A 26,891-nucleotide genomic window follows, 5' to 3' on the forward strand; every position below is an offset into this window, starting at 1 on the left:
ATATTTGTTTTCTTTGCTTTTTTTTGTCGCTAGTTTTATGTCTTGATCATAGGTCAAGCATTTGAACATGTCACGGTGTATACTACACTACGCTTAAAAATGTGTCAAATATGCAAGGAAATAAACGATCGAAAATACGTTGGTCCAATAAAGTGGAAAAAACGTTACTATTTTTCTGTTTGTTTGGTTTAAATTGTAGTTTAGTCCATTTCTGGTTATCGATGTTTCAGTTTTTAAAGAACATTTTTCCTCTAATTGATCAGTTCAAATCGCCCCAAAATATATTTGGGTTAAATAAACTTCACTGACACATAAGAACATCTAAAATACTTTGATTGGGTATGATGCCCAACAAAAGAGTCTTTTAAAATGACTGCACGTTCATTTTTTGAGCGGAAACTAAAACTGAACATGCAAAATCGCCAGACAGAGAAATAACCCTTATACAATTATATTCTCTTTTAGTATCAATTTTGACTGTCTTCCGCCCGAATCGTTTTCAAATTCAAATCCAGTTTAAGTTTATTTGTGAGGCACCTTTATTGTGAGTGATTTTCTTTGAAATTTGGTCTTGGTAAAATTTTAAAAACTTAGGGACGGTCTTAGTTATCAACCTGAGCACTTACTTTTGGCAAACGTTATATAATTTGGCAACACGAGGTGTCAACTCGATTATGAGAACGTAAATTGTACGATTGTATTGATTGATTGATTGACTGGCGGTATGATTAATCCATTGATGGATGAATTGATTGATGGAGTAATAGACTGAATGATTGATTGAGTGTACGATTGATCGGTTGATTAAATGATTGCCGATTGATTGATTGATTGATTCAATGATCAAATATTGATTGATTTTCTTTTTATTTAACAGCAGACCCTAGAACAGTTTTTACTAAAAAACCAGGCACGGAAGGCATGGTATATGGTATTCAAGGCTCCAACGTGACTTTTCACTGGACATTAGCATTTGCCAACAACTCTGATGACTGGAAAAACTTTAGGGAATTGGTTTGGGGAACAACACAGCACAAAGATTATAATTTAATTGACGACAAGTACGTGACTGTCGAAAAAAAAAAGAAATTCAAGAATTCCAACCTCGATGCCTCCGTCAAATCAAGAGTGGATGCGACATTGTCCAATTGCAGTCAGGATGGTTGTGATGTGATATTTGTGATACGAAGCGTAACGAAAAAAGATGAAGACTATTTTTACAATTGTATAGCAGATATTGATTACCACAAAGTTATAAGTGGCCCGCTATCACTTGTCATTTCAGGTAATAGTTAGTTTAGCCTGTACACAGACGTTGTTTTATTTTTCTTTTCGTTCTTTTGGAAAACATCGGCGAGCACGAGAGCGAGAGCAATCGCGGAGCGCGAGAAAGAAAAATAACCTCTTCTTCCCCCACCCCTACCCCTTTGCGATGGCGGTCAAAAAATCCCCCGTGGTTTATTTTTTATCACGCGCGCTCGACGGACTTTCAAGAGAAAATAGAGGGTCTGTGAACAGGCTATAGTTAGTTTTAAACAAATAGCTTCTGTTGCAATGAAAAAATTTTAAGTATGAAACAGGCCAATGAACTGTGGTTAAAACAGATCGCAGTTTTAAGCACACACACCCTTAACTGGGACCATCAACCTTGCTGCCAGTACGAAGCCCTGGATACAAAGATTACTGCCGCTCTTAAATCCCCTTACACTTTTTCACGAAAAGAAATCGGAACTATTTCCATGAAGGACAATTCTCGGTGTTGATGAAGTGTAATTCAAATAATGAAAGAGTATTTCCCATGAAGGATAATTCCCAGTAATAATTGTAATTCGAATATCTAACTTGTAAAGATTTTTGGGTGAGCGTGAAAGAGATCAGCATTTGTAAACATTCGTGACGCTTAAAAAAGTGGACCAATGTTTCTACGTGAAAGGAACCAGTGACAGAGGGGATACCGTAAAATTCCGAAAATAAGCCCCGGGGCTTATATTTTTCAAAGGCCCTTTTTGAGGGGCTTATTTTTGGAGGGGCTTATATTCGGAGGGACTTATCTACGGAGGGAAATTTGCGTTTCAAAATCGATTGGGCTAGCCTTATAGTTGCAAGTAAATTTACCGTTTTTGCTTTGTTTTACTTTGTATTTCAGGGTAATTTTCCAAGTACAAGCCCCCGAGGGGCTTATATTTGGAGGGGCGATTTAACGGAGGGTTTTTTGTGTTACCGGTTTGGGGAGCTTATATTTGGAGGGGCTTATACATGGAGGGGCTTATTTTCGGAATTTTACGGTATTAACATTTTTTCTTTGCTTTCGCTAATTCAGAACCTCCAAGAATTACAAACCGATCAAATGCCACCATAGACCTGGAGGAAGGCGACAATGCGACTTTACAATGCACCGCTACTGGTAAACCTTTGCCTTCCATAACTTGGACAAAAGACAACAGGGAACTGCTAAAGGAGTCGACGACACTTGTGGTTCCAAATATTGAACTTAAGGATGCTGGGACCTATGTTTGCATAGCGAAAAATCCAGTAGGAACGGCTTCTTACAGTGTTCACGTGAGAGTTGTGCGATGTAAGTTTGCGGAATTAAGAGGGAACAGTATACAACGATCCCCCGAAGGGGAGGTGAATAGCGATATACACCGACACGCGAAGCGTCGAGGTATATATCTAGCGCTATTCTCCTACCCTGAGGGCGATAGTTGTTTTAGTATTTAAGTGACGAACTTTGTTTACAATTTACAAACACTCCGGGGATTTTGACAAGTGCATTTTTAAGTTTTTGTTGCAAATTCCGCATGAAAATCATTTTCTTCCCACCAGTAAACACTGACAAGCCAAAGTTGGTGGCTTTCTTGTTATTTGCTTGTACGACTGCTTGATTTATCGCTCAAATTTCGTTTTTCGAAAATGTCTCGGAACGAGACGCCATCTTGGCTCGGGTCGCAAAACAGTGAATATCCAAGGATATTCCGAGTTACGGGAGCCAATCAAAACGCGCGAAAATTGCTATTCACTGATTTGGTAAATACTAACAAAGTATAACTAGATATATAAATGTGTATGGCGGCTAAAAGGGAGGACTAATTAGGGCCCTTACCCTACCCCACTCTTACCAAGAAGGCGCCTTATCGGGAATTATTACTTAGCCTCACCATAGTTAGCTAACTATGGCCTGACAAATTAAGTCGTGTTTCTTATTTAAGCCATACTAGCCATTGATGCGAAAAATTTTGAATTCGCAGATCGACCCCACATGAACATGACTACCTCTTCGAAGGCTGATGAAAAATCCTGGCTACACCATAAGACAAGTTTAAAATGCGCAGTGAATGCCAATCCCCCGGCAAATTTTACATGGTTCAAGGATGACCGACCCATCTTAGACGGCTTCAATTCTTCTCAAGACATAAGCACGTTAACGCTGACGCCTAAAACCGCGGGCGACTTTGGTCTATACTCATGTAAAGCTACAAACAACAAAGGAAGCGCGTGGCACAATATCACACTGGCACAACTCTGTAAGTATGATTCGCTCTGACGAAAGGCTAGCGCTCAAATCGTCAACTCGCAGGTTATCTACATTCCGGGAAATTCTAGAATCCTTAGCTTTGGAATACAGAATTCAGCTCAAGGAATCCGGAATCTCGGAGAAACCAAGCTTTTTTCACGATACACCGCTAAGGTACAGTAACCACTGTGCAATGCGGAAATAAGAGAGTTCTGAAACTTCTCATTTTGTGATTGAATGTCTTGGCTATGCGCAAGACTGAATGGGATTTGACCAAGGAAAAAAAATTTCACTCTTAAGCACTTGTTGTTGCTATGAAAAAAAATAATAATCCAGACTTTTTACAATTTTTACCAGACTTTTTCCAGGTCTGGAATATTGCTTTGCAAATTTCAGGGCTTTTCCAAGAATTCAAAGAATTCAAGGCTCTGTATGAATCCTTTGAACTGGTACCCTAAGAAACGTTTTACTTTTCGCCATATTTTAGATCCACCTGGTCAGCCCATAATAAGCAAATTAGTTCGTGACATGCTGTCAATAAGTGTACACTGGAATAAGTCATGTGACAACGGAGGAAGCGATATATTGGATCACAGAATAAGACTGCTTGATGCCGAGAACAAGAAGGAACAAGTATACCAAGGGATACGAAACAACTATTTTAGTCTTCGAAATCTGAGGCAAAACAGAACTTATGTTATAGTTTTGCAATCTCGAAATGTGATCGGCTACGGCAAGGAGAAGAATGTTACCGTTTCAACGCTCGAGGGAGGTAAGCTTAAATATTTTCTTTTAGTACTTTTACAGTTTTATATCACCTCATTCATTCCTATCTTCAATCGATCATTCGTGGACTATATCAAGCATTCAATTAATGCGCAATCAATCCATCAAACCATACGTTTATCACTGCTGATTAGTCAGGGAACATACATGACTTTTCTTCTTTCTTTTTCGTCTATAATTCTATGTTTTCGATCTCTCTCTCTCTCTTTCTCTAGTTTCCTTAAAATTCGTTAACCATTTTGTGTGAGTTTGGAGACCATTTAAAAGCACGTGATTGCACGCAAATTGCTCTATGTTAAATGAGAGTCTCATTTTTTGCAGATCCCCCAATAATCCTGGGCGTAACCGCCGTTCCGAGTTTACTTGCAGTGAACATATCATGGAATTCGACAAATAACAATACAGGAATAGAGATTTTGGATTACAAACTTGTAATTATAGACACTAAAACGCAACGGAGGCGAGAGATCTTTGGAATAACTGTTTCCAACCATCATGTCACGAATTTAACGCATAACACAACATATCGTGTGATGGTACAAGCAAGGAATGAAATCGGCTACGGCAAATCAGTGAGCAGGAATGTAACAACGCTAAAAGCAGGTCAGAAAATAGCACAGCCTGAGAAAAAAAAAACATTTCTAGACGCCACTACTGGTTTCCCCATGAAATGACGACTGAGAGACGAGCGAAGAAATTTCACACTGATGACGTGTCACTGCCCAGTTCTGGATAGTGCTTCCGACTGGTTGAAGCAAATTTTTTTCGCAGTTGAACCAAAAAGAAGCACTACCCAGATCTGGGTAATGACACGTCATCAGTAGGGGGCACCCAACGGCAATTTTCGGGAAAATATCTGTTCGGAAGACGATTTGAGAACTAGAATTTTCGGAACATTTGTTGTAAAATTTCTTGCTTGCCTGCCTCTCCTAGGATTTTCGAACATCTGCAAAATGGTATAATTACCCATTTTAAACGGATATTTAACCTAAAAAAGGCCACCTAGAATTTTCGGGAGCTTTTTCCTGGCTGAAATTTTCGAAAAGGTAAGTTTTGATCCCTATAATTTTCGGATCACTAGACTTTCAGCTAGGAAATCCGAACAGATGAAAAGTTTTTAGGGGATAAAAATATGCCTATATCTACCGTTTAAATACTAAAATACATTCAACAATGCTATATTAAGTGGTTTTGAACTATACCCTCGTTGGGTGCCCCTGATCAGTATAGAATGTCTGCGCTCGTTCATTAGCCGATCATTTCTAGGGGAAACTTGTTGAATGGCGTCGCGAAATGTTGGCTGTTTTCTGAGGCTAGTTATAGTAAAAAAATACTTTTTCACTGGTATTTTAACAGAGCGTAAAGGAGGGGTCACGGGGTAAGCATTCCGCGCAAGAATTATGAAATTTCAAGTCCTTGCAAATGAGGTTTTCATCGTCATTCGAAGGGGCAAAAGTGTCTCATTTGCTAAAATCCATGCGATTTGTTTCCGTGACAAAACGAGGAAGTAATTAAATGAGAAAACAATTAAGGAACTGAATTTACGATATCTCGTCCAATAATTGTAAATTATTGAATAAGGAGAACTTTTAACGATTAACCCTTAACCCTTTAAGCCCCAGTATCTACATACAAATTCTCCAAACTGATCTCTATGCATTTCCTTAAAGAATGAGTTAAGAGAATTTGATAAAAGATCAAGGCATTGTTACTTAGCTGATCATTTCATTAATTCTCATAACCAAATCTCTTGACAATGTATGGATATTGTTAGGAGAAAATTGATCTTGGTCACTATTGGGACTTAAAGGGTTAAAACCCTGATATCCTCACAAAAATTCTGTAGACTGATTTGTTTTCCTTACAGTGTGACTACTCGAACCCGGGCACTTGAAAGAAGATTATCCGATCACACCGTTTTTTGAAAACAAAAGATTCTCAAGTTTTTTTGCAAACGGGCCAATAAAATTCAAGGTTCAACTATGCAACCGTTGAAAACTTGAAAACCGCATGAATGTCATTGGTCCGTTTGCAAAAAAAAACTTGAGAATGTTTTGTTTTCAAAAACCGTTGTGATTGGATAATCTTCCTCCAAGTAGCCCTGTTCGAGAAGTCACACTGTAATGATGTACGGATATTGTTTGGAGAAAATACATGTTGGTCACTCTCGGTAATTCAGATACAGCGAATTCGATTTCAAGTTGTACTGCATATATTTGACTAAAGAAAGCGGATCGTGAAGAAAAATAAAAACGAAAATTGATCATATTTTTGGGGTTTTCAGATCCTCCTGGCCCGCCTATGATAAACGTTGTCCCAAGCACTTTTTCGCTGGAAATTAACTGGAACTCGTCAGTTCAAGATATAAACAACATTCAAATACTAGACTACAAGATAAAAGTCATAGACGGTACAACCCACAAAGAAGTTGCCCATCATACAGCGGTTACTAGGTCACGACTCCTGGTAAAACATTTGGTGAGAAACAGGACATATACTGTAAAAGCACAGGCCCGAAACGAGGTTGGGTACGGAGCAACAGCAAACATCAGTACAAAAACACTTTTAGCAGGTAAGTTAAACCACGGTATCAAAATATTATTAGCCCTCCCACTTATCAGTCCCCCAAGTTATAGGCCCATCTACTTGTAGAAAGAATACATCCGGCTACAAGCCCCACCGGATATTAGAGAGCTTTAGATTTGCGAACGAGTACGAGTACGAGATTTACGAGATCTTTTTAAACACGTGTTCTCAAAAAAAAAAAAACACCCCGGAAAGCTTCATTTTACTTTTCTCCCCAGCAAAGTTAGTAGGATTATTTATACTGAAGGAGGTTAAGCCCTCTCCCAATAGCAAAATGATAAAACTTCTTACATTTGATAACTTGTTACCGCCACTACGACATTCTCGCTAAATCTCGTAGTAGAGTGACGACGGCTACCACGTTTTCCCGCCAAAATGACGCTGGTTCTCGCGAGAGCACTACTCAGTATTGAGAAAATCTCGTACTCGTAGTCGTCCTCGTCTCAGAATCTAAAGCTCTCTAATAATCCCCCTCCAAATGTATTTGAAAAGAATTCCATATTTTTATGACGTTTGACCCTTTTAAAATTAAGAATCAGTCAACGCAAACCGTACTTTTAAATCAGCACTGCTACAGTTTGCATCGAAGCACTATTTCTATTCTGGTTCTATTCTTGGCCACTCCGTTTACAAGATTTTTACTGTACATTTACAGTCAAAGGTCTTTTTTTTGCAATAACAGGTCCACCCGAGGCTCCACTGATAACAAACATTACTGTTAATGGGATTCGATGCAATTTACAATGGAAAAAACCGTACAATGGAGAAAGTCCTATCCAGATGTATTCAGTATCCGTCTGGAAACTTCTATCTGCTAAAAATGGTTCAAACTATAAGGATCGCCTAGGTTCCTGGAACACAAACGGCACAAACTTCACTTTAGATGTGGAGTGGAATCATAATTACTCGACGTCTGTCTCCGCGTGGAACAAGCATGGTCAAAGCGTCTCTAGTGCGGAGAGGCAATTCAAAACAGGTAGATTTCCTCAAGGGAAAAGAATTCATCACGTTGATTGAATGTAATTAGTTTGTTTGTTTTTCGTTTGTTTTTGTTTTGTTTTGTTGTTTTCCAACGTCAGACCAACAAGTATATCAGTTAACAGCAAAGGTCAACACCGGCTGGTCACTTAATTTCGGAATACGAAACAATCGATGAGATTCCGAGTTCATAGTCCATTCAGCAGATTACTAAATCGCCATTCGCCATAAGAATGTCACAAATGATTAATCTGTCACCATTTAACAAGTTCTTAATGTCGACTTCTTTGGGAAAATCCAAAGTGGATCCTTCAATCCAAAAACGGACTTAAAGTTCTTTTTGGAAAAAAAAATCACGCTGTAAGTGGATTCATTAGATCAAATCTAAATCCGTACACTGGTTAAAACCACGTCAATGCATCGTATTTGTTCACCATCAAATAACACGATTTCAAATTTGTCATGCTCAAAAAAAGACTTGAATTTTGCTTTGCAGAACTACAAACAACTCTAAGAAACACAGAAGTATTCTCAACTACCCCATCTGTTATAGTTGAAGGTAGGTACAAGAACAATTTGCCATCAGTGTAATAAGGAGAATATTTCACCGTGAGCCCCTACACTGGGGACCGGTCATTATTTATCGCCTGGGGGGGGGGTGGGGAGCGGAAGATATTGGGAGAGATAACTTGATTTTTAGGAGAACAAAAGGTGGGATCAGTCGTAACTGAGAACCGAAAAGGAGGGATCGCTGAAAACTTTGGAAGGATTAAGAGAGGGGACCACTCAAATTTTCTTGGAATATGAAGACATGGGCGAGGGGGGGGGGGGGGGGGGGGGGCGAAAGTCATCAAATGTTATTAGGGGGAATCACTTCAGTGAAGTAACATTCAAAGGGGGGATCGGCTAAGTTTCACCTTGTTTAGCCCCAAATCTTCCCCCACCCCCCCCCGGCGATAAATAATCACCCGTCCCTAGAGCTACACCCCATAACTGCCATTTGTGTTAACAGTCTTCCCCAACAAAGGTAAAATTGTAACTTGTAAAGCTATAAATTGTTTATCCACGGAGCATTTAGAACATAAGAACTCGTTGAAACGTGTCCGTGCGGTTTGTTTTTAAGGAGAGGGAGAAAACCGAAGCACCCGGAGGAAAATCTCTCGGAGCAAGGGAGAGAACCAACAACAAACTTAACCCACATAATCAGGGCGTGGACGTCGGGAATTGAAAACGGGCCACATTTGTGGGAGGCGAGTTCTCTCACCACTGCGCCGCCGTTGCTGCCCGGTGACTAAAACATTATAGGCTGTTCCATGACGTTACGAAATCTCATAGATTGTTTGATGAATTTATTTTTTTTCAGATACAAGTTCTACAGTGGAGGTCACCTCTCAATGGACGAAGCGCCATACAGGTACTTCATCTACTGATGTCACTTAGGCCTAGGCCAAACGTCGAACTTTCCCGAGATTAACCAAACGTAGTGAGTTAAGTGTATGAAAAGTGCGATGTCTGGCTCAGTCAAGTTCGCCTGAATGAGTTTGGATCGTCCAACACATAACGTCTGAAGATCACCTCCGGAAAACTTGAACCTCAATCTTCACATGCGACGAACTAAACTAATAAATTAAAAATTTGTATGATAATGTATATTTAGCCTCGTTCGGCTAAAATTGTTTTTTGGCTCGACGCGTCTTAAGTTTGACAGACGATCTTATGAAAAGTTCGACGTTTGGCCTAGCCTAACTCTAACGGAAATTCGGCAACATTATGGCAGCAGACGTTATCGATCAAAATCACTTTTGCATTCCTTTTCTTTTAATCTTATTAATGTTCTCCTACTTTGCTCCTTTCTAACTTGATAAAATCCAAGATGGTGGCTATTTATGGTCCTGGCGAAATTTTCGCGTCGTATTACGTCATCAAATGACATCCTTTACTACCATAGCCTAGAATTTATCCGATGCCCTATGGCCCTTTATGTTCCCTTTTATCTCAGAACGTGAAAAGATGAGCCCGCTCTTGGTAATAACTCAACGCCGTTATTTCTTTGAACCCATTAGTTAAGAAAGGTCAATCAGGCGCCGACGAAGAAGTCAAGAGAAACACTTTTACTTACCTAGCACCATTGTGGATTGTAATCTTGGCTTTCGCGGTCCCTGCCGTTGTGTTCATGCTGTGGAAAGGAACACAAAAAAGTAAGTAAGAAGGTAGTAGATAAGCACTGATCCCCAACTTAGACGCCGAATGCAATGATCAAGGCCACGCATGCGCAACTGTCACTCCACACGCTTTTTTTGTTGTTGTTTGATGTCTCTTTGAAATGCCGTCTTTAACTCTTAAAAGGCAAGGCTCCTTAGAAATCTAACAAAATTCTTTCTATGAATTATATAAATCCAGCAAGAATGACCTGATCTTGTTAAATCCTTTTTCTCAAAACAGTGCCCAAAGTTAAAACTTGCAGAAATTTACATTTCTTTTCGTAAAATCCTAAGAAATCAAAGGATCGAATTGCTCCATGTTAAGGCGATACAACCCGACGAGGATTCCGATTTTTTCGATTTGTTACAACACTGTTGCTCTAAAAATTCGTGTCTTGTAACATTATCTTTAATGGAGTGGAAATAAAACCTATGAAAGTCTACGAACCGTCTCCGAAACATCTTTGGTTTTGCATGACACAGAATCCATCAGAGTTGTGAAACGTGAGGCAAACATTCCAAAAAGACGCAATATCACCGTAACATGACTTTATGCCGTTTTTTAAATAACTGTATCTGTTCTTTCATAGTTATGCGACGCTGCAGAAGACCTCGATTTCAAAGGCGAAGGAAGTTTCATAAGTGAGTATTATAGAGAAATGTCACTTGTTCAAAGCGAGACTAACATAAAATAAGAGGTCTAACTCACAGACTGTCCCTCTGATAGTAGTTGCAGAAAAGGGTTATACAGTAGAAGTGTTTTGTAGTGTCACCGTGTGAAAATTCTGTCTACGCCTTGTAAAGAAGTGTCAGTGCGATGCCGTTCGTTAACCCTTTAAACCCTAAGATCAAAATTTGAATTCTCATTTGTTGCCCCCATTCATTTCCTACAGAAGTAGTGAGGAGAAGTTGATAAAATATCAAGCAAATTCATCTTGTGTGATCATGTCCATAATTCTCATGACCACTCTGTTTTACACAGCATTGATTTTACAAAGAGAAATTTGATGCTGATCACTCTTGGGGCTTAAAGCGTTAATCAAGGAATGTTGTTCCACCTGACCTTCATACATGACTTTTTGCGCTTTCAAAACATCACATCTATTTTCTTTCTAGCAGAGACAGTGAGTCTTCAGCAACAGTGATCTTGGATGAAGTGCAGGCTAGAACGGTATATACTTCTTTTATCATAATCCGTCTTACTCGTTATCGTGATCGTTACTATTATTATTATTATTATTATTAACACTATTAATATTATGTACAATGATACTCTTCACATGAGGAAATTCGTCCTATTTTAGATGCAATCTGCTGAAAATAGCAAGAACCACAAAAAAGAGTAGAATAATTTTTTTGGGCCGTTTTTGTAACATCCCCTTATTCTTCTCCGACCTGAAAAAGAGATGTTCTGTTTCTACTGCCTTTTTATAATGATTCCGTTATTTACTCTCAGCAGTATTTATAGCACTAATGCTGCCTCCGTTTCTCGTTTCTCCCTTTCAATTGGTGATATAGTCGAACTCTGCTTAAAGCACACCCACTTAATACGGACACCTAGTTATTCCAGACAGTTTGCTTTGTCCCTGGAGAAGGAAAGCCCTTACATTTCCCGAAATTCAACCTGCTTAATACGGACACCCCGTTAGTAGGCGCACTTTCCTATGGCCCCCCTCGGTGTCCGTACACAGCAATTTTCAAGGAGTTATAATAACTCCTCCAGTGGGGTTAATTTTAAACTCCTTACAGTTGAGTTATTTGGGGGAGTTATTTTAACTCCAAAAAGGAGTTTAAGGAACTCTTTTTCATGAACAAAAATCAACTTAGATTTATAATTAATATTAAGGAGTTAAAATAACCTCCAAAAAGGAGTTATCCTGTACCTAAAATTTTTACTCCACTTTCAGAGTTAAAGTAACTCCAAAAAGAGTAAAAACAACCCATGTAAAGAGTAAAAATAACCACTTTTTCTAAGTTGTTTTAAATTCAGACTGGGAGTTAAAAGAACTCTTTTTCAGAGTAAAAATGAACCCAAATTTGTAGTTAAATTAGGAGTTAAAGTAACCCCAACAAATGGGTTATAATGTACCTAAAATTTTTTCTCCACTTTTGGAGTTATAATAACTCCCTAAAAATTACTGTGTATCAAAAGGGTTTGACTATATAATTTTAATTATGTATATCTTGCTTTTTTCACAGGAAGCAAATCATTACGAAACAATAACAGAAATCGTTGAAACACAGTTAAACCACGGATTCACGATGGCAGACGAGAAAATCTCTGGTAATGATTACACTTTAAAGCAACCTGCCATCCCAGGGTACAATGCGGTGTACAATCATCTCTTCGAGACAAAAACTGGACCAATGAAACAAACCAATCTGGAATCAGGTCTGGGAATGTTCCCCAATCACGTGTATTCTCACCTTATTCACGGAGAACCTTTCACTGGTAAGAGGGAGCATAAAGTACTAAATAGAAGCGTCCCATTGGCATCTAAGAGTGAGTGGGAGATATCTCGGGAGAGACTTCAGATAAAGGGGACGATAGGTCATGGCGAGTTTGGACTCGTCAAGAAAGGTTTCGCTTTGGATGTCAGTAAGAATGGAGGATGGGTGCCAGTTGCAGTGAAAATGGTAAACGAAAACGGTAAGTTGAAGTAAAAGATAAATTGTGTTATATTATTTGAAATAATATAATTATTTGCAATAAAACACACCGTGTGTGAATCGTTGTAATGAGGTGGTCATGCCAAAGGTGCCTAACTCCTGAGAAGTCTGGAGTGAGGGTGAAAATGGAAAGACTGGGGAGAGTTTTTCTCTATTATCAGACGTGTGAGGCTTACACAAAGAGCAAGCAAACAATCCATGTTTGAGGTCTTTTGTTGCTTACTGGTCGTTTCGCTACAAGTCGTTACTCTACAAAGTCATTTCACTACATAGTTATTTCACTATCAAGTCGTTTTGCTACAAGTCGTTTCGCTGCAAAATGAAGTCGATTCGCTGCAAAGTCTGTGCCTTAGGAAGAGTGGTATCTTACAAAAATTAACTGAGCGTTTGGAGACTACCCTATGATGGAGTATATGGGGATTCTCCACCCAGAGGGGTGGCATTTTAGGCTCGAGGGGGCTAGAGGGTCTTAAGGATATCCACCAATACCAAAAGGCCATGTAGCTTGCATGGCAGGCATTTGAAAGGGAAGGGAACCTTTCAAAGGATGTTGAGGAGAAGCACCAAACAGATAATTAACAATTATTCCTCAAGCCTGAATGGGCTCTGAGTCAATAGCCCATGAGGCCGAAGGCCGAATGGGCTATTGACTCAAAGGCCATGAGGGCAAAAGGAATAATTGTTTTAGTAAAATCTAACAAGTTGGTCAAAATTTCGAGAATAAAAAAATTTTAGCTAGTTAAAGCTAGACTTTAATCCTTTTTTGCCGCCAAAAAGCCCGCGCTTTTCGCTTCCAGGGGGCTATAACATATAGCCTAGTAGTAGCTCAACCAATCAGAATGTGGCATTGATAATAGACCACTAGTTGGATTTTACTAATCTAATTTGGTACAGTGATTTTGTTACCTGTGCACCCTGCATCCCTGACACATAAAAAGCGCCAAAGACACAAACTAATTCAAGGCATGAGACCCATGGGACGAAAAGATCGATCGATTGATCTGAAGATGCCTTCGTAGAATATCCCGTTTGTGTGATTTCTGTGGCTGTTCTTGCGGCTGTTGTTTAATGAGGTATATTTGTTTTAGTCTTTGTTATGCTTTATGATAGAAGGAGTTTTTTATTCCAGTTAACTGTAATACAGAGTTTTGGAGTCTGTCTTCAGATTAATTGTCTGCAATTGTCTGCAGTAAACATAACTTCTTTTAAGTGGATTAAATGGTCACTTACCCCTACTCAAAGGGAAGCCAGTTGAAAGAGGTTCAATTGTTTTCAGAACATTTCTACATAGTAGCTATAGAAGAGGCTGCCATGCTTTTAGCATCGGTTCAATTCAACCAGCGTTCTATTTTCTGTAGAAGTCACACAAAGGAATACCTTTTTGCTGATGGTGTAGACCTTAGGGGAGACCCCTCATGTACCCCCCTTCCTCTCTCCCCACCAGCTGCAGGTGCTTACCTCTGTACATCAAAGCTTTTCTACAAGACGTTTGGTTTGGAGTAGTGAAGTGTAAAAGGTGATATAAAATCAAGCCTACCTCATTAGCCGAGGAATTTAAGGTCCAAATTGTTCACTGAGAACCTGTAACCCACAAGATTCGTCTAAAGAAATGTCGTGACACAATTTGACAAGTTCGAGTATCGTTTCGTATTTCGAGTTCGAGGACTTAAGGAATTTCGTCTCGGGAACACTCAACAGTATGGCGGTAGACTGACAACAGCGAAACCAACTTTCAAGGAATGATATATATGCCTCTTGGCCACCTCTTGCCTCATCACCGAACGTATTAAATGCAGCGTATTTTGCAAGTTGCCCCATTGCAATTTTCAGATAATGAGGCCAACGTTTTTAGACACCTGGCCGGCGTTCGCCTGAATTTGAAGGTATTATCCATTGCTTTCCCTTGGGGTGCAAACATGTTAAAACTCATCGAACTTCATCACTACTTGAATCGACTGTTGATCATGTAATTTTCCCGCCATTACTCGCGTTGGCAATACTCTTAATCAGCGGCTTTCACTTAACTACGCAACTACTATATGTTACACCCCGCAATCAGTCCTACAAATACCAACACCCTTTTGCAGATTTCAAGTCCTTAATAATTGTTTTTCCCATGTTTTAATCCACAGAAGGGCTACATGGCATTTGTCGCAAAAATCTGCTGTCTGAACTCAAGGTGATGAAACAACTTTCACCTCACAAACATGTCGTACAATTATTGGCTTGCATAACGAAATCAGGTATGGATAATAAGTTTGTACCAGTTTGAGTTTCTTTAGGAGGCTTTTAAAAGAGGGAGGCGTTGATTCTCATAACTATGCTTTAACAATCTCAACAAGAAATATATATTAAAAATAGCGGAATATCCAGTCCATCAATCAATACGTTTGGGTCGTCTAGAGATCTATATCGCTCTTCAAATCAAACCATCGCTCGGGATCATTTAGCCTGAGGAAACAGCCGACATTTGGGGGCGCTACCACTGGTTTCCCCGCCAAATGAAGTCTAAGAAACGAGCGCAGAAATTCTATACTGACGACGCGTCATTTGGGTCATCAGTATGGAATTTCTGCGCTCGTTTCTCAGACGTCATTTGGCGGGGAAACCAGTGGTAGCGTCGCCAAATGTCGGCTGTTTTCTCAGGCTAAGGATCATTGTGTTGACATCGTTAGTCTACCCCTACTTTGAACTTGACATTGAACAAGATAGAATGCGGAAACCCATTTTAATCAGGCAAGAAACTGACTAAATTGAATGATCTTGTTCCTTTTTGCGAATTCCTATTGTTTTGGAGCAATTGTCATGGGAGGGGCAGGGCGTCTATTAGACAGGAGGCGTTTATTGGAGAGGGGCATCTATCAGATCATTTACGGTAATTGTTTGCCACATAGGTTCCTGAGTCCGTGGCTTCAATTTAAAATTCGTTCAGTGAGGTTCTCTTGCTTTAACAGTACAGTAGCGTACAGAACTGACTGTATTGTATTGTACTGTACCAGGGGCGGATCTAGGGGGGAGGGTGCAGGGGGTGCGCACCCTCCCCCCTGAGATGACCTGCGGTTTTCTAATACAACTGGTATTCTGCGAAAAAAAAAAAAAAAAAACTATGTGGTTTATTGGTGTTGAAGTAGAGCAAGAGACGAGTGCACCCCCTCCTAAAAAAAATCCTGGATCCGCCCCTGTGTACTTTCCCTTTTTCAATACTGTACTTTTTCTTTTTTCACAGAGCCTTTGTGCGTGATTACAGAGTTTGCACCTTACGGCGACTTGTTAGGTTTCTTGAGGAAAAAACGCGGCTTTTCAGATGGCTATTACAATATCGAATACCTGCCACAAAGGAACCTTACCTCTAAAAAGCTGATGCAGTTTGCGAGCGAAATAGCTGATGGAATGGCATTTTTGAGCTCGGAAAAGGTTTGTATTTTCTGTATATTGTGGTTTTATCTTAACAGGCTTCACAAAGCAAACAAAATAAAAATATTCGGCATTTCACTAAAACGGTTTGCATACTCATACGAGGCAGTAACATTGATGTGTGATATGGAGGCACAAACTTCAAAAATTCCATTCAGGTTGCAAAAGATCCTAAGACAAACAATGAACCCATCCAGAACAACTTTTCGATCCATGTTGGTGACCTATGGAGTTAACTTTTCTTTCTTTGTCAATTTTACTATTTTCAGATAGTTCATCGTGATTTGGCCGCGAGGAATATCTTGTTGGGTGAAAATCTAACGTGTAAAGTAACAGACTTCGGAATGGCAAGAGACATTCGTGAGATGGACATGTATCAGAAAACCACTGCTGTAAGGATTCAAGGAATAGGATAAACTCTTTACGTAGTCACCCTCTAAGTAAAGCTCGCACTGACAAACAGTTTTTCAAAAGGAGACGCGCGGGTGAAGATGGAGAACGGAATCAGAAGACAAAAGCATTTCTTTCCTTTCTCTCCCAAACTTCCACGCAAATTCCTCGAATCTAAATGCCTACAGTGACATAGCATTGAGACGAAGCAACTGATTCCAACAAGGTTTTTACAGAAAAAAAGAAAAGGCCATCAAAACAACTTCAGTCAATTTCACTGATGGATTGATTCGGCTAGGAGAAATCGCGTAGCGACATGTATCGAAAATCTGTAGCCTTTTCTAAAGAAAAAACTTGCGGATTAACCCTTTAATTTGCAAGGTCTTGCTAGAAATTCTCCTTTCTGCCTGCCATACATTTCCTTGGTCACTAGTTAAGACAACTTGGATTTTTATGAAGATGAAATCCTTTAGCTGATGTATTTGCCTATTGTTATCACCTGTCCGCTGGATCATGCATTGAGATATTGTAAGGAGAAGTTAAATGACAATCACTTCTGGCAGTTAAAGTGGGTCCGTATGGGGGTACTTGAATCCCAGATATCGGTCCGATTTTCCTTCCGCGATGTCTCAGCTATCGTTGCAAATGTTAGCACAACTTTTAGCCATCAGTTAAAAATGTTCGGATTTTTGAGTTGACAAACACAATCCAAAGCCGCAAAAAAATATCCGAAAGAATATCCCAATAAATCGTTATTCGTAGAAAGATACACACCTTAATTTTTTTTAATAATAAAGAGATAAACGGCACCGTCCACAGTTTTGCTAAGGAATAAAGGTTGACACGGACACGCTTTGGAAAAAAAAATGCATATGTAATGAGTAGGTGTTGCAACGATTTACAACGACTACCGACCTAAAATAACTAAAATACACCCCAAAATAATGTTTTAAAATTGCTTTTATGTCGTTTATCGTAGGGACGTCTACCCGTGAAATGGACAGCTCTAGAAGCTCTGTTGCACGGACTTTACACAACAAAAAGCGACGTGTAAGTTTCTTGCTCTTCAGCGATATAACGAGTGGTTAGCTTGCGCCTCTATGGGCGATTTAGTTTCTAAAAGATGACTGGCTTAGTCATTTTACTTGCCTTTCGCATTGATCTAGTCACCGTAAAATTTCAGCCCTCAAGTGGAAATTTAGTTCAGCAGACCAAAGTCTGATTTATCTTCTCCTACAGTTCATATGACCCCAATTACAGTGTTCCATGGTATTTTGTTGGCATCATAAAGACATTTTTTCGACCGTGAATTTGCTAGAATCCTTTGGCTATCTGTGCGGATATTTAGGGGACACTATCGCGAGAATTCTCCCAAGTTTTTGCATAAAATTTGGTAGAATTATGAAAGTAGATTAGCTGATGAAGAGAAAGACATCAATTCATTCTTAAAAGTTGAAGGAAACCTTGTATTCAGGTTTTTCTTCTTTGTTTCTTTCTTTTTTTTTTTTAAAACTGACACGTTAAATGTGGTGTAATTCCCACACGAGCCGGGAAGATGCATGTCGACTTTAAAAGGTCGAGGTCTTTGCACGCAGAGTGTTAAACATGACAACGTTGACCACCCACCTAAACTAAACCCTTAACCAGAATGCACAATGGAGTCTTGAAAGATGGTTTTAACTTTTGAGTCCGTAAACGAAACATTACGGTGTTACCATTCAAATGAAACCTCTTTAGCGGTACTTTCACATGGTACTCTTGATCTTGTGATTCAGAATTTTACAAAATGAAATTTGGCTTTTTTTGTCTAGTTTTGACTTTAGCTACTTCTGTTATTAGAGGTTGACGTAGTTGTGACTTTTAGCACGACCACGCCAATATATTAGATTTCAATCAGTCAATAAAAGACTTCCGATAAATTTTTAAGTTACTAAAATCTTTGAAGCATTACCCCTTTCAGAGTCTCACCCGACTTATAATCGTCTCAATGTGGCTCCATATCCATATCCGATCTCCTGTATCAATTTTTGACATCAGTTGTATAACATTTTGTTAAGCAGAAATTACTCAGCATTTTGTGAAGACAAAATTAAAAGAGATTTAGTATCTGTACACTGGAATAAAAGTTCGCGAAAAACACTCCTGCAAAGCACCAGCATCACTGTCAGTTACAAGATTGAATTACAAAAGATGAAAAAATTACTCATTTAGCTGCCAATTGAGCGAACTAAGTGACTCCTTGACCAAGTTATGACGATACTATTTGCCCCTCGATCTTTTAAATCTACGAAATCCTGTGGCGTTAACAATCGAATGAAAACTCTTTCGTAAAACTTTTCCATAGCACTATTTATTTCTTATACGAGTTTACAAAAAGATTTTTGGGGGGAATTTAATGTCCTCTGAGAAGAGAAAGGGCTAATAAACTGGTTATTAAAACATTCCAGTCGTTCAATTCGTGGAATTAATCATGTGTTTTCTTTTCTTCCTTTTTTTTTTCAATTGACAGATGGAGTTTTGGAGTCGTATTGTTTGAGATTGCCACCATGGGTAAGTGGAAAAAACAAGATAAAATGCATACAAAGAATGAGTTTCATTTTTAACTGACATTTTCCTGACGTAATATAAACCATTATAAACAAGACGACAACACTTTCCTCCATCTTTCTATTGAAGAAGGACGATAAGAAGGCCAGAAGGTTAAACCACAACTGCCTACGTACTTATTTTGCTTAGATTTACACGTAAGATGCAGCATAAGAAAAAGCAGAATAATCGGCAAGCTGATCACGACTCAACCACGCGTTCACAATAGCGGCCTTTCATTGTTAACAATGTTCCAATAAAATACACGTACTGAAGTTTTGCGCATGTTTCTAGTGTTTCTCCGTTTTTCTCCTGTGTTGTTGCTGTTGACCAGTTCAGTGAATCGACCTGTACCTGTGCCAATCGCGATGCAAAAAGAATTTCCAAATCTGCCTAAAAAGATTTAGCATTTTTTAATATGGCTGCCTTTCGAGCCGGCAAGATCGAGCCAATCTTATGCAACGACAGTCTAGCTGACTGGGAAAAGGGACTTATCACGCCCCTTTCGAGAAGTCTCTTCCCAACAAAAAAGGACAAAAAAAGGACTGTAGTAAAGTAATTCAACGAAAAGAAAAGACTCTTTTTTCAGTCGATGATCATTTGAAAAAGCTGGACACATAAATTAATCACTTCTTTCAGTTTTGGAAACGTAAGAAGAAATCAATACTGATTGCTCAAAAAGTCTCGATTCTTTCCGTTACTTGTGGATAGCCGTGTTTAAAATGTTGCCAGACACTCATGAGTCTAACTTTGTACGTCAAATTCTTCAAAATCTGCTTCTTAACTTACTATCTGTTAACAAATGTTGGCAGAGTTTCACAGTATCGGCTTCAGTGTTTTTCAAGAATTTGTTAAAAATGTCAGGAATTGACACCAAATGACGCTTTAAAATTGTCGCGATGCATTCTCTGTTATCAGGTTTCCCTGGGTCGCGAACTGTTGGCCAAAATTTAAAGCGTTGCACTGATTTTGCTGTCCTCTGTCTTAAACGCCGGTTTTAGTTCCTCAAGTACAGCAATCGTAAAACTCAATCTGATTTCCCAAATAAGCTTTCTACATTCTCTTATGTGAAGATCTACGTCTGGTTAAGTTGCACACAAAGATTATCTAAGTGACATACCTTCGTTTCTTCTTGTGAAGTTTAAGTTCTTTCGCTCTGTTGTTATTTCTGTAGTTTGTCGGTGGTTTCATACTTTCCTTGTTAAAATCCCAGTGAATATTTTAGTAACGTTGTTAACGGCTTCTACGCCGGCATGGGCACAACAGATTAAGAGACAACAACTACTGCCACTTCTGACAACGTATAAAATAAAAATGTAAGCTCTGCTCGTTTAAGTTCAAAGTCCGATCTTGCGCCTGTCTCGTGCCCACAAATCGGCGGAGTGCATGTTAAGTTTTCCTTTTTCTTTGTTTCCCACATCACAAAACGGAAATGTGAAATCGAAACGATGTGAACTTTGGAGTCTTAAGAAAAATATCTTCAGGGTGCCCTTGAAGTGTTCTTTGTCCCAAAAAATCAGCTTTTCTTCCTAAGAAAGGAAAAATCTCTGTTATTCCGGCCAGAAATGTTATAGACACTTGCTATTCCTAGTAGCCCGTTTTGTGAACACTTTGAAAATAACCGTTGACCCTGGAAATATTTTCGATAAAGGTATATTTCCCTACATGTTTGTTGCAGTACTTATTAGCCATCAGAACTAGAGATGTGTTGGGACTTGTTCAGTCGCTTCCGCTGCGATTCATCTTGAGGGGGGAGAGGAAAAAATCGGAACGTTGTTTAAGTGTTAGCGTAATTAGACCCTCCCATAACGGCGACTTTTTAAGCCATGTGACGTATTCTGACATTTGGGCGTCCACGCACTAATTCCAGTGTTGTTCTTTTTATAAAGGAGGTTGTCCTTACCCCGATTTAGAAGTACTCGACCTGATTAACAAACTGGAAAATGGATACCGAATGGAAAAACCGACACATCTTTGTGAGGAATTGTAAGTAGAGTTTATAGTCTAAATAATTGTTTGCTGAACTGAAGTATCGTTGTTGGCGCGAACGCGCTTGTTTTAAAATAGCAATCGGTTGAGTAGATAGTCCATAGTTCAAATGATGCACGGTATATGTATGTTTGAAAATGGCAAACTTTTCAACTTTTCGTCACTTTACAGTTTGTTCAACGCATGTTATTTTAACTCGTTTTGTCAGTAAGGAAAACACAAGCTTATGATTATATCTCGTGCGGGAAACTTAATTAGATGGGACAGATAAAACGAACAGTATGAAACAGACTTTCAGCTTTTTAATTCGTGTATCTTTCTATTTATGTAGTTTTTTTTTTCCGTTACGAATTATAGGAATTAAGATATCCCTTCAGTCGCTTTTGATTAAATATTGTGCGCGTCGTTTTTAGGAAAACCGATCGCATAAATCCGATGAATTCGAAAGTGGTTGAAGGAAAGTTGCCATTCAACCGATGATAAGCCTTCCCATATTTATCCAACAACCAGCACCGGGCACGTACGATCCTTCCCCGCTGATATGTAGTAGAATGATAAAGTCCGAAGCTCACCGAGGTAGAATTCAAGGATCCCCGAGTTGCCGACACCCTTTGTTTTTAAAACTTTTTTACCCTCCGACCATGTTGTGCCGGTGAGATGCTGGTTTCGTCATTTTAACTGTTAACTTTGTCGACAAAATCGTATGGTGCTACCATTCAAAAGAAACGTCTTTTTTATTATATACCTGTTGTGTTACTTTTGCGCGAAGCCTCCCCGTATTTACGTATAGGCCATCATAGGGAGTATCCCCCGGGATTTAAAGGCCCCTCTTTAATACGGTTCACCCTGGCCCCTATTACTCTTGGTCCTAAAGATGGAAACGTGACTTCATATAAGTCCTTTCTTTTTCATGCTGTTGAACTTAACCTTGGTACTTAAGGCGGCCCTGTTCAGACGCCGAACCTTTCATGATCGACCAAGAGCCGAACCTAATTCTAATTAAGGCCGACCCAGATTATTTAGACCGGCTGAATTGACTCAGACGCCTATCATTTTTTAGACCGGCTGAATTGACTCAGACGCCTATCATTTTTTTTCCCACGCATAAGGATGGAAATTTAAATTTTATTTCCTTCTGCAGATATTCTGTCATGCTTTCCTGCTGGAATGAGGACCCTGGAAAACGACCGACTTTCTCATTACTCTCCAGCACGTTAAGTCAATTGAACAGGAAAAACGAGGTATTAAAACAGACAAATTAAATAAAAGGAAGGATAAAGCTAATTGAGGCTTTTAAATCATAGTACAGCTTATTCTCGTAACTATCAAGGTAGGTTGGAGGGACTGTAGCCAAGGGATCGCGTCAGGTATAATGGGAATCAGGATTCCGGATCCCGGGAAATTTTTGCTTGTGCAATCAAAAACCAGGAAATTTTAACTTGTAAAACGTGGAATCCTGGGCTTTGGAATCCAGAATACAGCTCCAAGAATCGGGAATCCCACTAATGATTGGAATCCGGAATCCACGGGGTGGAATTCAGAAGCCAAGACTGTCTTGGATCCCCTTACATTTGGCGAAAGGGTGGATTGCCCAAAATTTCTGCCATCGCTTTGCAGTTATAGATTTTTGAGTGAGCTCCTTTGGTACTATTTTGGCGTTAACCAGCTCGTCTCTTCAGGCTCGCGTACTGACGTGTGAAAGGAAAACTTGTTGTGCTCGCGAATTTTTTTTGGGGGGGGTTACTCTGCTGTGTTTGCGAGAAGGACCATTGATAGTTAATTCACATGTGTAAGCAAGGACCAGCGTACAAAACAGAACTGAGGTCCTGAAGAAGAAAGGCAGAGCCTTTCGAAATCAAGGTCCTTTTTTAATACTGTTAAATCAGCGTTGCTATTTTTCGTCTATCCGTCATTAGTAGAATTCGTCTGGATATCTAATTAAGTTTTAATAATGCAATGAATTCGTTATTTTAAGATTTATACATCAGAGAAAAACACGCCTATTTCTACCCCTCTAGGACTGCATTGACCTCAAAACCTACAACGGAAATCTGTACGAGAACTTTCAAGTGCCTTCTAAATGAAGCATCCAAGGAGCGGCTCATCTCAGCCACAGTCGGCGATTTTCCAAGTCTGCAACGCCGGCAGCCTACAGTAATTATGTAAACGTATACTGTAGTATATGAAATTGTTTTATTTTCCTAAGACGTAAAAATAACAGTTTTTAAATTAAGACTAGTCAGTAAATAATAATATAACTGAGCTTTGTCAGTGAAAGTCTCATTTCTCAAGCCAAAAACGTGCTTATATTTAGAATCTAGCAAAGAGAATTTTTCGTAAAAAGGACATTACCGAGAATATTTTTTAAAAAAAATTAATAGCGTCTAATTTGGATCAGAAAAGATAAGAATTATTACCATCTGATTTAGCTCAGTTTTCTGAGGTTTGAAAACTTGATTATCGTGTAATATCGCAATGCAAATCAGTATAGGATAAAACCTACAAGTTCATGGCAATGTACAATCAGTTAAAATATAACAAAAACTAAGCATACCTATTTAATAACATTACGCGATCTAAAGCTAGCTTCAAGCTGTAGACCGGGAATACAGGGAGTAAAATCGTTAAGTTTGTGCTCAAATAAGAAATTAAGTTATTAGTGGCAGTTACTGAATCGCCACCTGACCTTATACAGTCAACTGTACACCTTCATAAGATAGGCACCTTCCTAAAACGGACACCACAGATGATCCCTGCCTCAGTGTCGTTTTCCTTTCCTTTGACTCTGTATAAAGCGTACATCTCTTTAAGATCCCTTAAAGACGAACGCTTAGTGCCTGTCCCCAAGGTATCTGTGGTAGGGTCAATTGACTTTGATCATTAGGCTCCCGAAACTGGCCATGGTCAAAATTCAATAAAACTTACAAATTTCATTTTGAAAAATACTGAAATGCAAATACTACAACGTGAAAGTACTGCTAAAGAGGTTTCATTTGAATGGTAACAACGTAGGATTTCGTCCACAGACTCAAAAGTTAGAACTACATACTAAATAAATAGTACCACGAGAAAGTACTGTTGAAGCGGTTTCATTTGAATGGTAACACCATAGGATTTCATGCATAGAATTAAAAGTTAAACTACATACTAAATAAATGGTACCATGTGAAAGTACTGCTGAAGAGGTTTCATTTGAATGGTCCGTGTTGTGTCAGATAATGTGACAGAGTGGCTATTACATAACATTTATGAACGTATCACCCTAAAAGTCACATAGTTGACTCCCGTTTGTGATTTTACAAACTCATGTAGAATAATAGTACCAAATGACACGATCACAATAAACGGTAGTTTAATCATTTTGCACTATATTTTTGCGATTTCTTAAGCGTGCTATTTCTAATTTCTCTGGTGATTGTATAAAAATAAGTACCACTGTATTAAAAAGTTCAGCATTAACGAATGGAAAAAGTTATAACAACGCACGAAAATAACTAGAATAAGGGAGCCACTATTTTGTTAAGGAATTCTCAATGTATTTTGCGGTTCTTTTATTTTTGCTACGAACTAAAACAGTGTGGTATTGTTGTGTTTTTTGTGGGTCCGGTTTCCCATTTTAAATGTGCATGAAAATAAATAAGTACTCGTAACAACCTTGGACAAAAGTTGTTGGACAAATTTGGCATGCGCATGCCAAGCAAACAGTTGTGCAAGTACGAAAATGCGCATGCTCAGCCCCAGGCCCTCGACACATTGTTGAAGAGTGATTCATCATGTATCGAGGGTAGATAGGGGAAAAAAGACGCAATAAAGACGACGACGACGGTGGCCTTAAAAAATTAATTCACTATTTCAAATTTCATCGTCTGATTCCATGTCGTTCAATTTGTCAAATGGTGATTTTTTTTTTGGTTTTGAATTCCAAAGGAGTGACTCTTAGTGTAAAACAAGAATTAGAGTCGTTTTGTTGTTTACGAATCCTCCAGAAAACGCGAAAGTAGGTAGTTTTACGTCGTGGTCGTTAAACGACGGCAATGAAATAAAATTGTTTTGCGTTTTTGCCGTTTTATTAGCTGTGGTCGTCGTCGTTACTTAACCAGCACTTTTGTCCAACATTTTAGGTCGAACATGGTTCATTATTTCAGCCGCCGTTAGTAAAATACGATGAAACAGCACACTGCTGCGCAAGAGTTAAATCATTCAGTGAATGGTCACACTGTAGGATTACGTTATCCAAAATTTAATGCAAAAATTCAGTGCAGGCGTTTTATTCTTTAACGTTTTACCTTTTTATTTTATTTTTTATTGATGAATGCTCGCACCTCAATCGTGGTCTCGTAAAACGCCCCGGAGCAGTTTGTGCTAGGGTAATGTATAATTATTTTTACTGTAAAAAATGTATAAGGAAATTTAATATGGCAATAAACAACCTTAAAATTGGATGTTTCGATGTGAAAGTCGGTGGTTGCGTGGGAACTGGACACCATACCGTTATTGTGGCACCATTTATATTGGAAAGACGGATCAATTTAGGTCTCTGGGAAACTGCCCACCTACCCCTCCCCTAAACTAACATTAACGCTTACTTCTCACTTAGGGCAAAATGTTGGCTTAGGGGAGAGATAGGTGGGCAGTTTCTCGGAAACCTGAATTGATCCGAAAAGACATGTCCCGGATAGAAAGGCCCCTTACCTACCCGAGATAATAAAGGAATTAAATTATCTGCAAAAACAGTGGACGAAGATCCTGCTAGTTATAAACGTTGGATCTCTAGAAAAGAGATCTAACCGGCCCAAATGTTAAGAACCAAAAACGAGAAGTCCAAAGACTACTGCAAAGCTGATCAAGGAAAATGTGAATTGTTTTTTCATAACACTTTTTCGGCTGGCCATGCCAGCCTTCTTCAGGTTTACAGATGTTACTGAATTTATGATAGGAATCACAGTGTTATATAGATGGAGAATGTCGCAATAAAATGTTTAAATAGGAGAGGCGGAAATGACGTAAAACACGAAAAACTGGAAAAGACAAAATAATTAAGGATATCACGGCGGTTTAGGCACCCGAGATACCCTGGGCGAGCCAATTTTTCATACATTTCCTATCCGTGGCGAGCCTTTCACATGAGAAACCAAATGTTGGCGCGGCTAGAAGGGTGACCCGCCTATCCGGGTTACCCTTTTATGATGGTAGGGTCACTCTCTTAGCGGGGCTAACTTTTCTCCATAAACGGCCCAGCTCACGGGTCAACTTGGTCAAAGGGGAGACAATAAGAGGATGTGTGAGCACTCTTGACTCGGGAAAAGGGGTCATCGTAAAGTTGACTCGGCTGGGAGGGTCACTTTCTCATTGCCCGACACAACTAATACAAAGTAACTGGCAGGAATCAAAAACGATCATTTTGACCCCGGGGAGGATTTAATTCCGACTCCCATCTGGGTGAGGCCTTCCAGCGCTCTCTTGACCGCCGGATGTACAAGCCCAAGCGGGATCAGGTCGCGATTGTTTGGGTATATTAAACAAAAAAAAGGCGTGTTATACTGTAAAACAGCCGGATTTTTTTCTCAAAACTTAAGAATCTCAAAAGCGAGAAGCTCGCTAGCCTCGCAAACCCGTAGGAGGGAGTGAGGCGAGAGAAAGAATACTTTTAGCGTCCCTCCCAAGTCTCATTCTCCGTTTTCAGCCTCGCTCCAGACCTTTTTTGACCGCTCGCGCGCACTTGAATACGCAAAACTACGGACTGTTTTGCAGTCTAAGGGCGTGTTCGATTGACCTGG

At 39.3% G+C, this 26,891-nt stretch overlaps 2 protein-coding genes across 3 annotated transcripts in view; one reads left to right on the forward strand and one right to left on the reverse strand.

The window, feature by feature from the left end:
• Nucleotides 1–20,486, reverse strand: part of LOC140950158 (major facilitator superfamily domain-containing protein 6-like) — a 60,715-nt gene extending 40,229 nt beyond the window's left edge. Inside the window, exons 1-2 of one of the 2 annotated variants that reach the window (XM_073399348.1) lie at nt 20,246–20,486; nt 9,984–10,040 (exon numbers count right to left, since the gene is read on the reverse strand). The gene's annotated coding sequence lies outside the window, so the exon portion shown is untranslated. Of the gene's footprint in view, nt 1–9,983; nt 10,041–14,272; nt 14,590–20,245 lie in introns of those variants that run through there. The other variant, XM_073399349.1, reaches the window with a different exon arrangement.
• Nucleotides 111–25,556, forward strand: LOC140949743 (uncharacterized). The gene is made up of 22 exons (XM_073398880.1): nt 111–138; nt 878–1,285; nt 2,321–2,575; nt 3,249–3,524; nt 4,002–4,286; nt 4,622–4,903; nt 6,585–6,872; nt 7,569–7,862; nt 8,361–8,423; nt 9,228–9,278; nt 9,913–10,062; nt 10,656–10,707; nt 11,182–11,236; nt 12,265–12,715; nt 14,868–14,978; nt 15,962–16,149; nt 16,419–16,541; nt 17,519–17,589; nt 19,049–19,089; nt 21,015–21,111; nt 22,256–22,355; nt 23,133–25,556. The coding sequence occupies exons 1-22, from the start codon at nt 111–113 to the stop codon at nt 23,196–23,198; spliced, it is 3,735 nt and encodes a 1,244-aa protein (XP_073254981.1). The 3' UTR covers nt 23,199–25,556.
• The last annotated feature ends 1,335 nt before the right edge of the window (nt 25,557–26,891 follow it).

This window comes from Porites lutea, chromosome 10, assembly GCF_958299795.1.
Source record: "Porites lutea chromosome 10, jaPorLute2.1, whole genome shotgun sequence".
Lineage (NCBI taxonomy): Eukaryota > Metazoa > Cnidaria > Anthozoa > Scleractinia > Poritidae > Porites > Porites lutea.

Bases quoted from the DNA above. Each gene is read 5' to 3' on its own strand.
- LOC140949743 (XM_073398880.1), top strand. From the start codon at position 111: ATGCAAGGAAATAAACGATCGAAAATAC. The intron at 139-877 runs GTTGGTCCAATA...TTTATTTAACAG, and splicing joins AAATAAACGATCGAAAATAC to CAGACCCTAGAACAGTTTTT. The intron at 2,576-3,248 runs GTAAGTTTGCGG...TTGAATTCGCAG, and splicing joins TCACGTGAGAGTTGTGCGAT to ATCGACCCCACATGAACATG.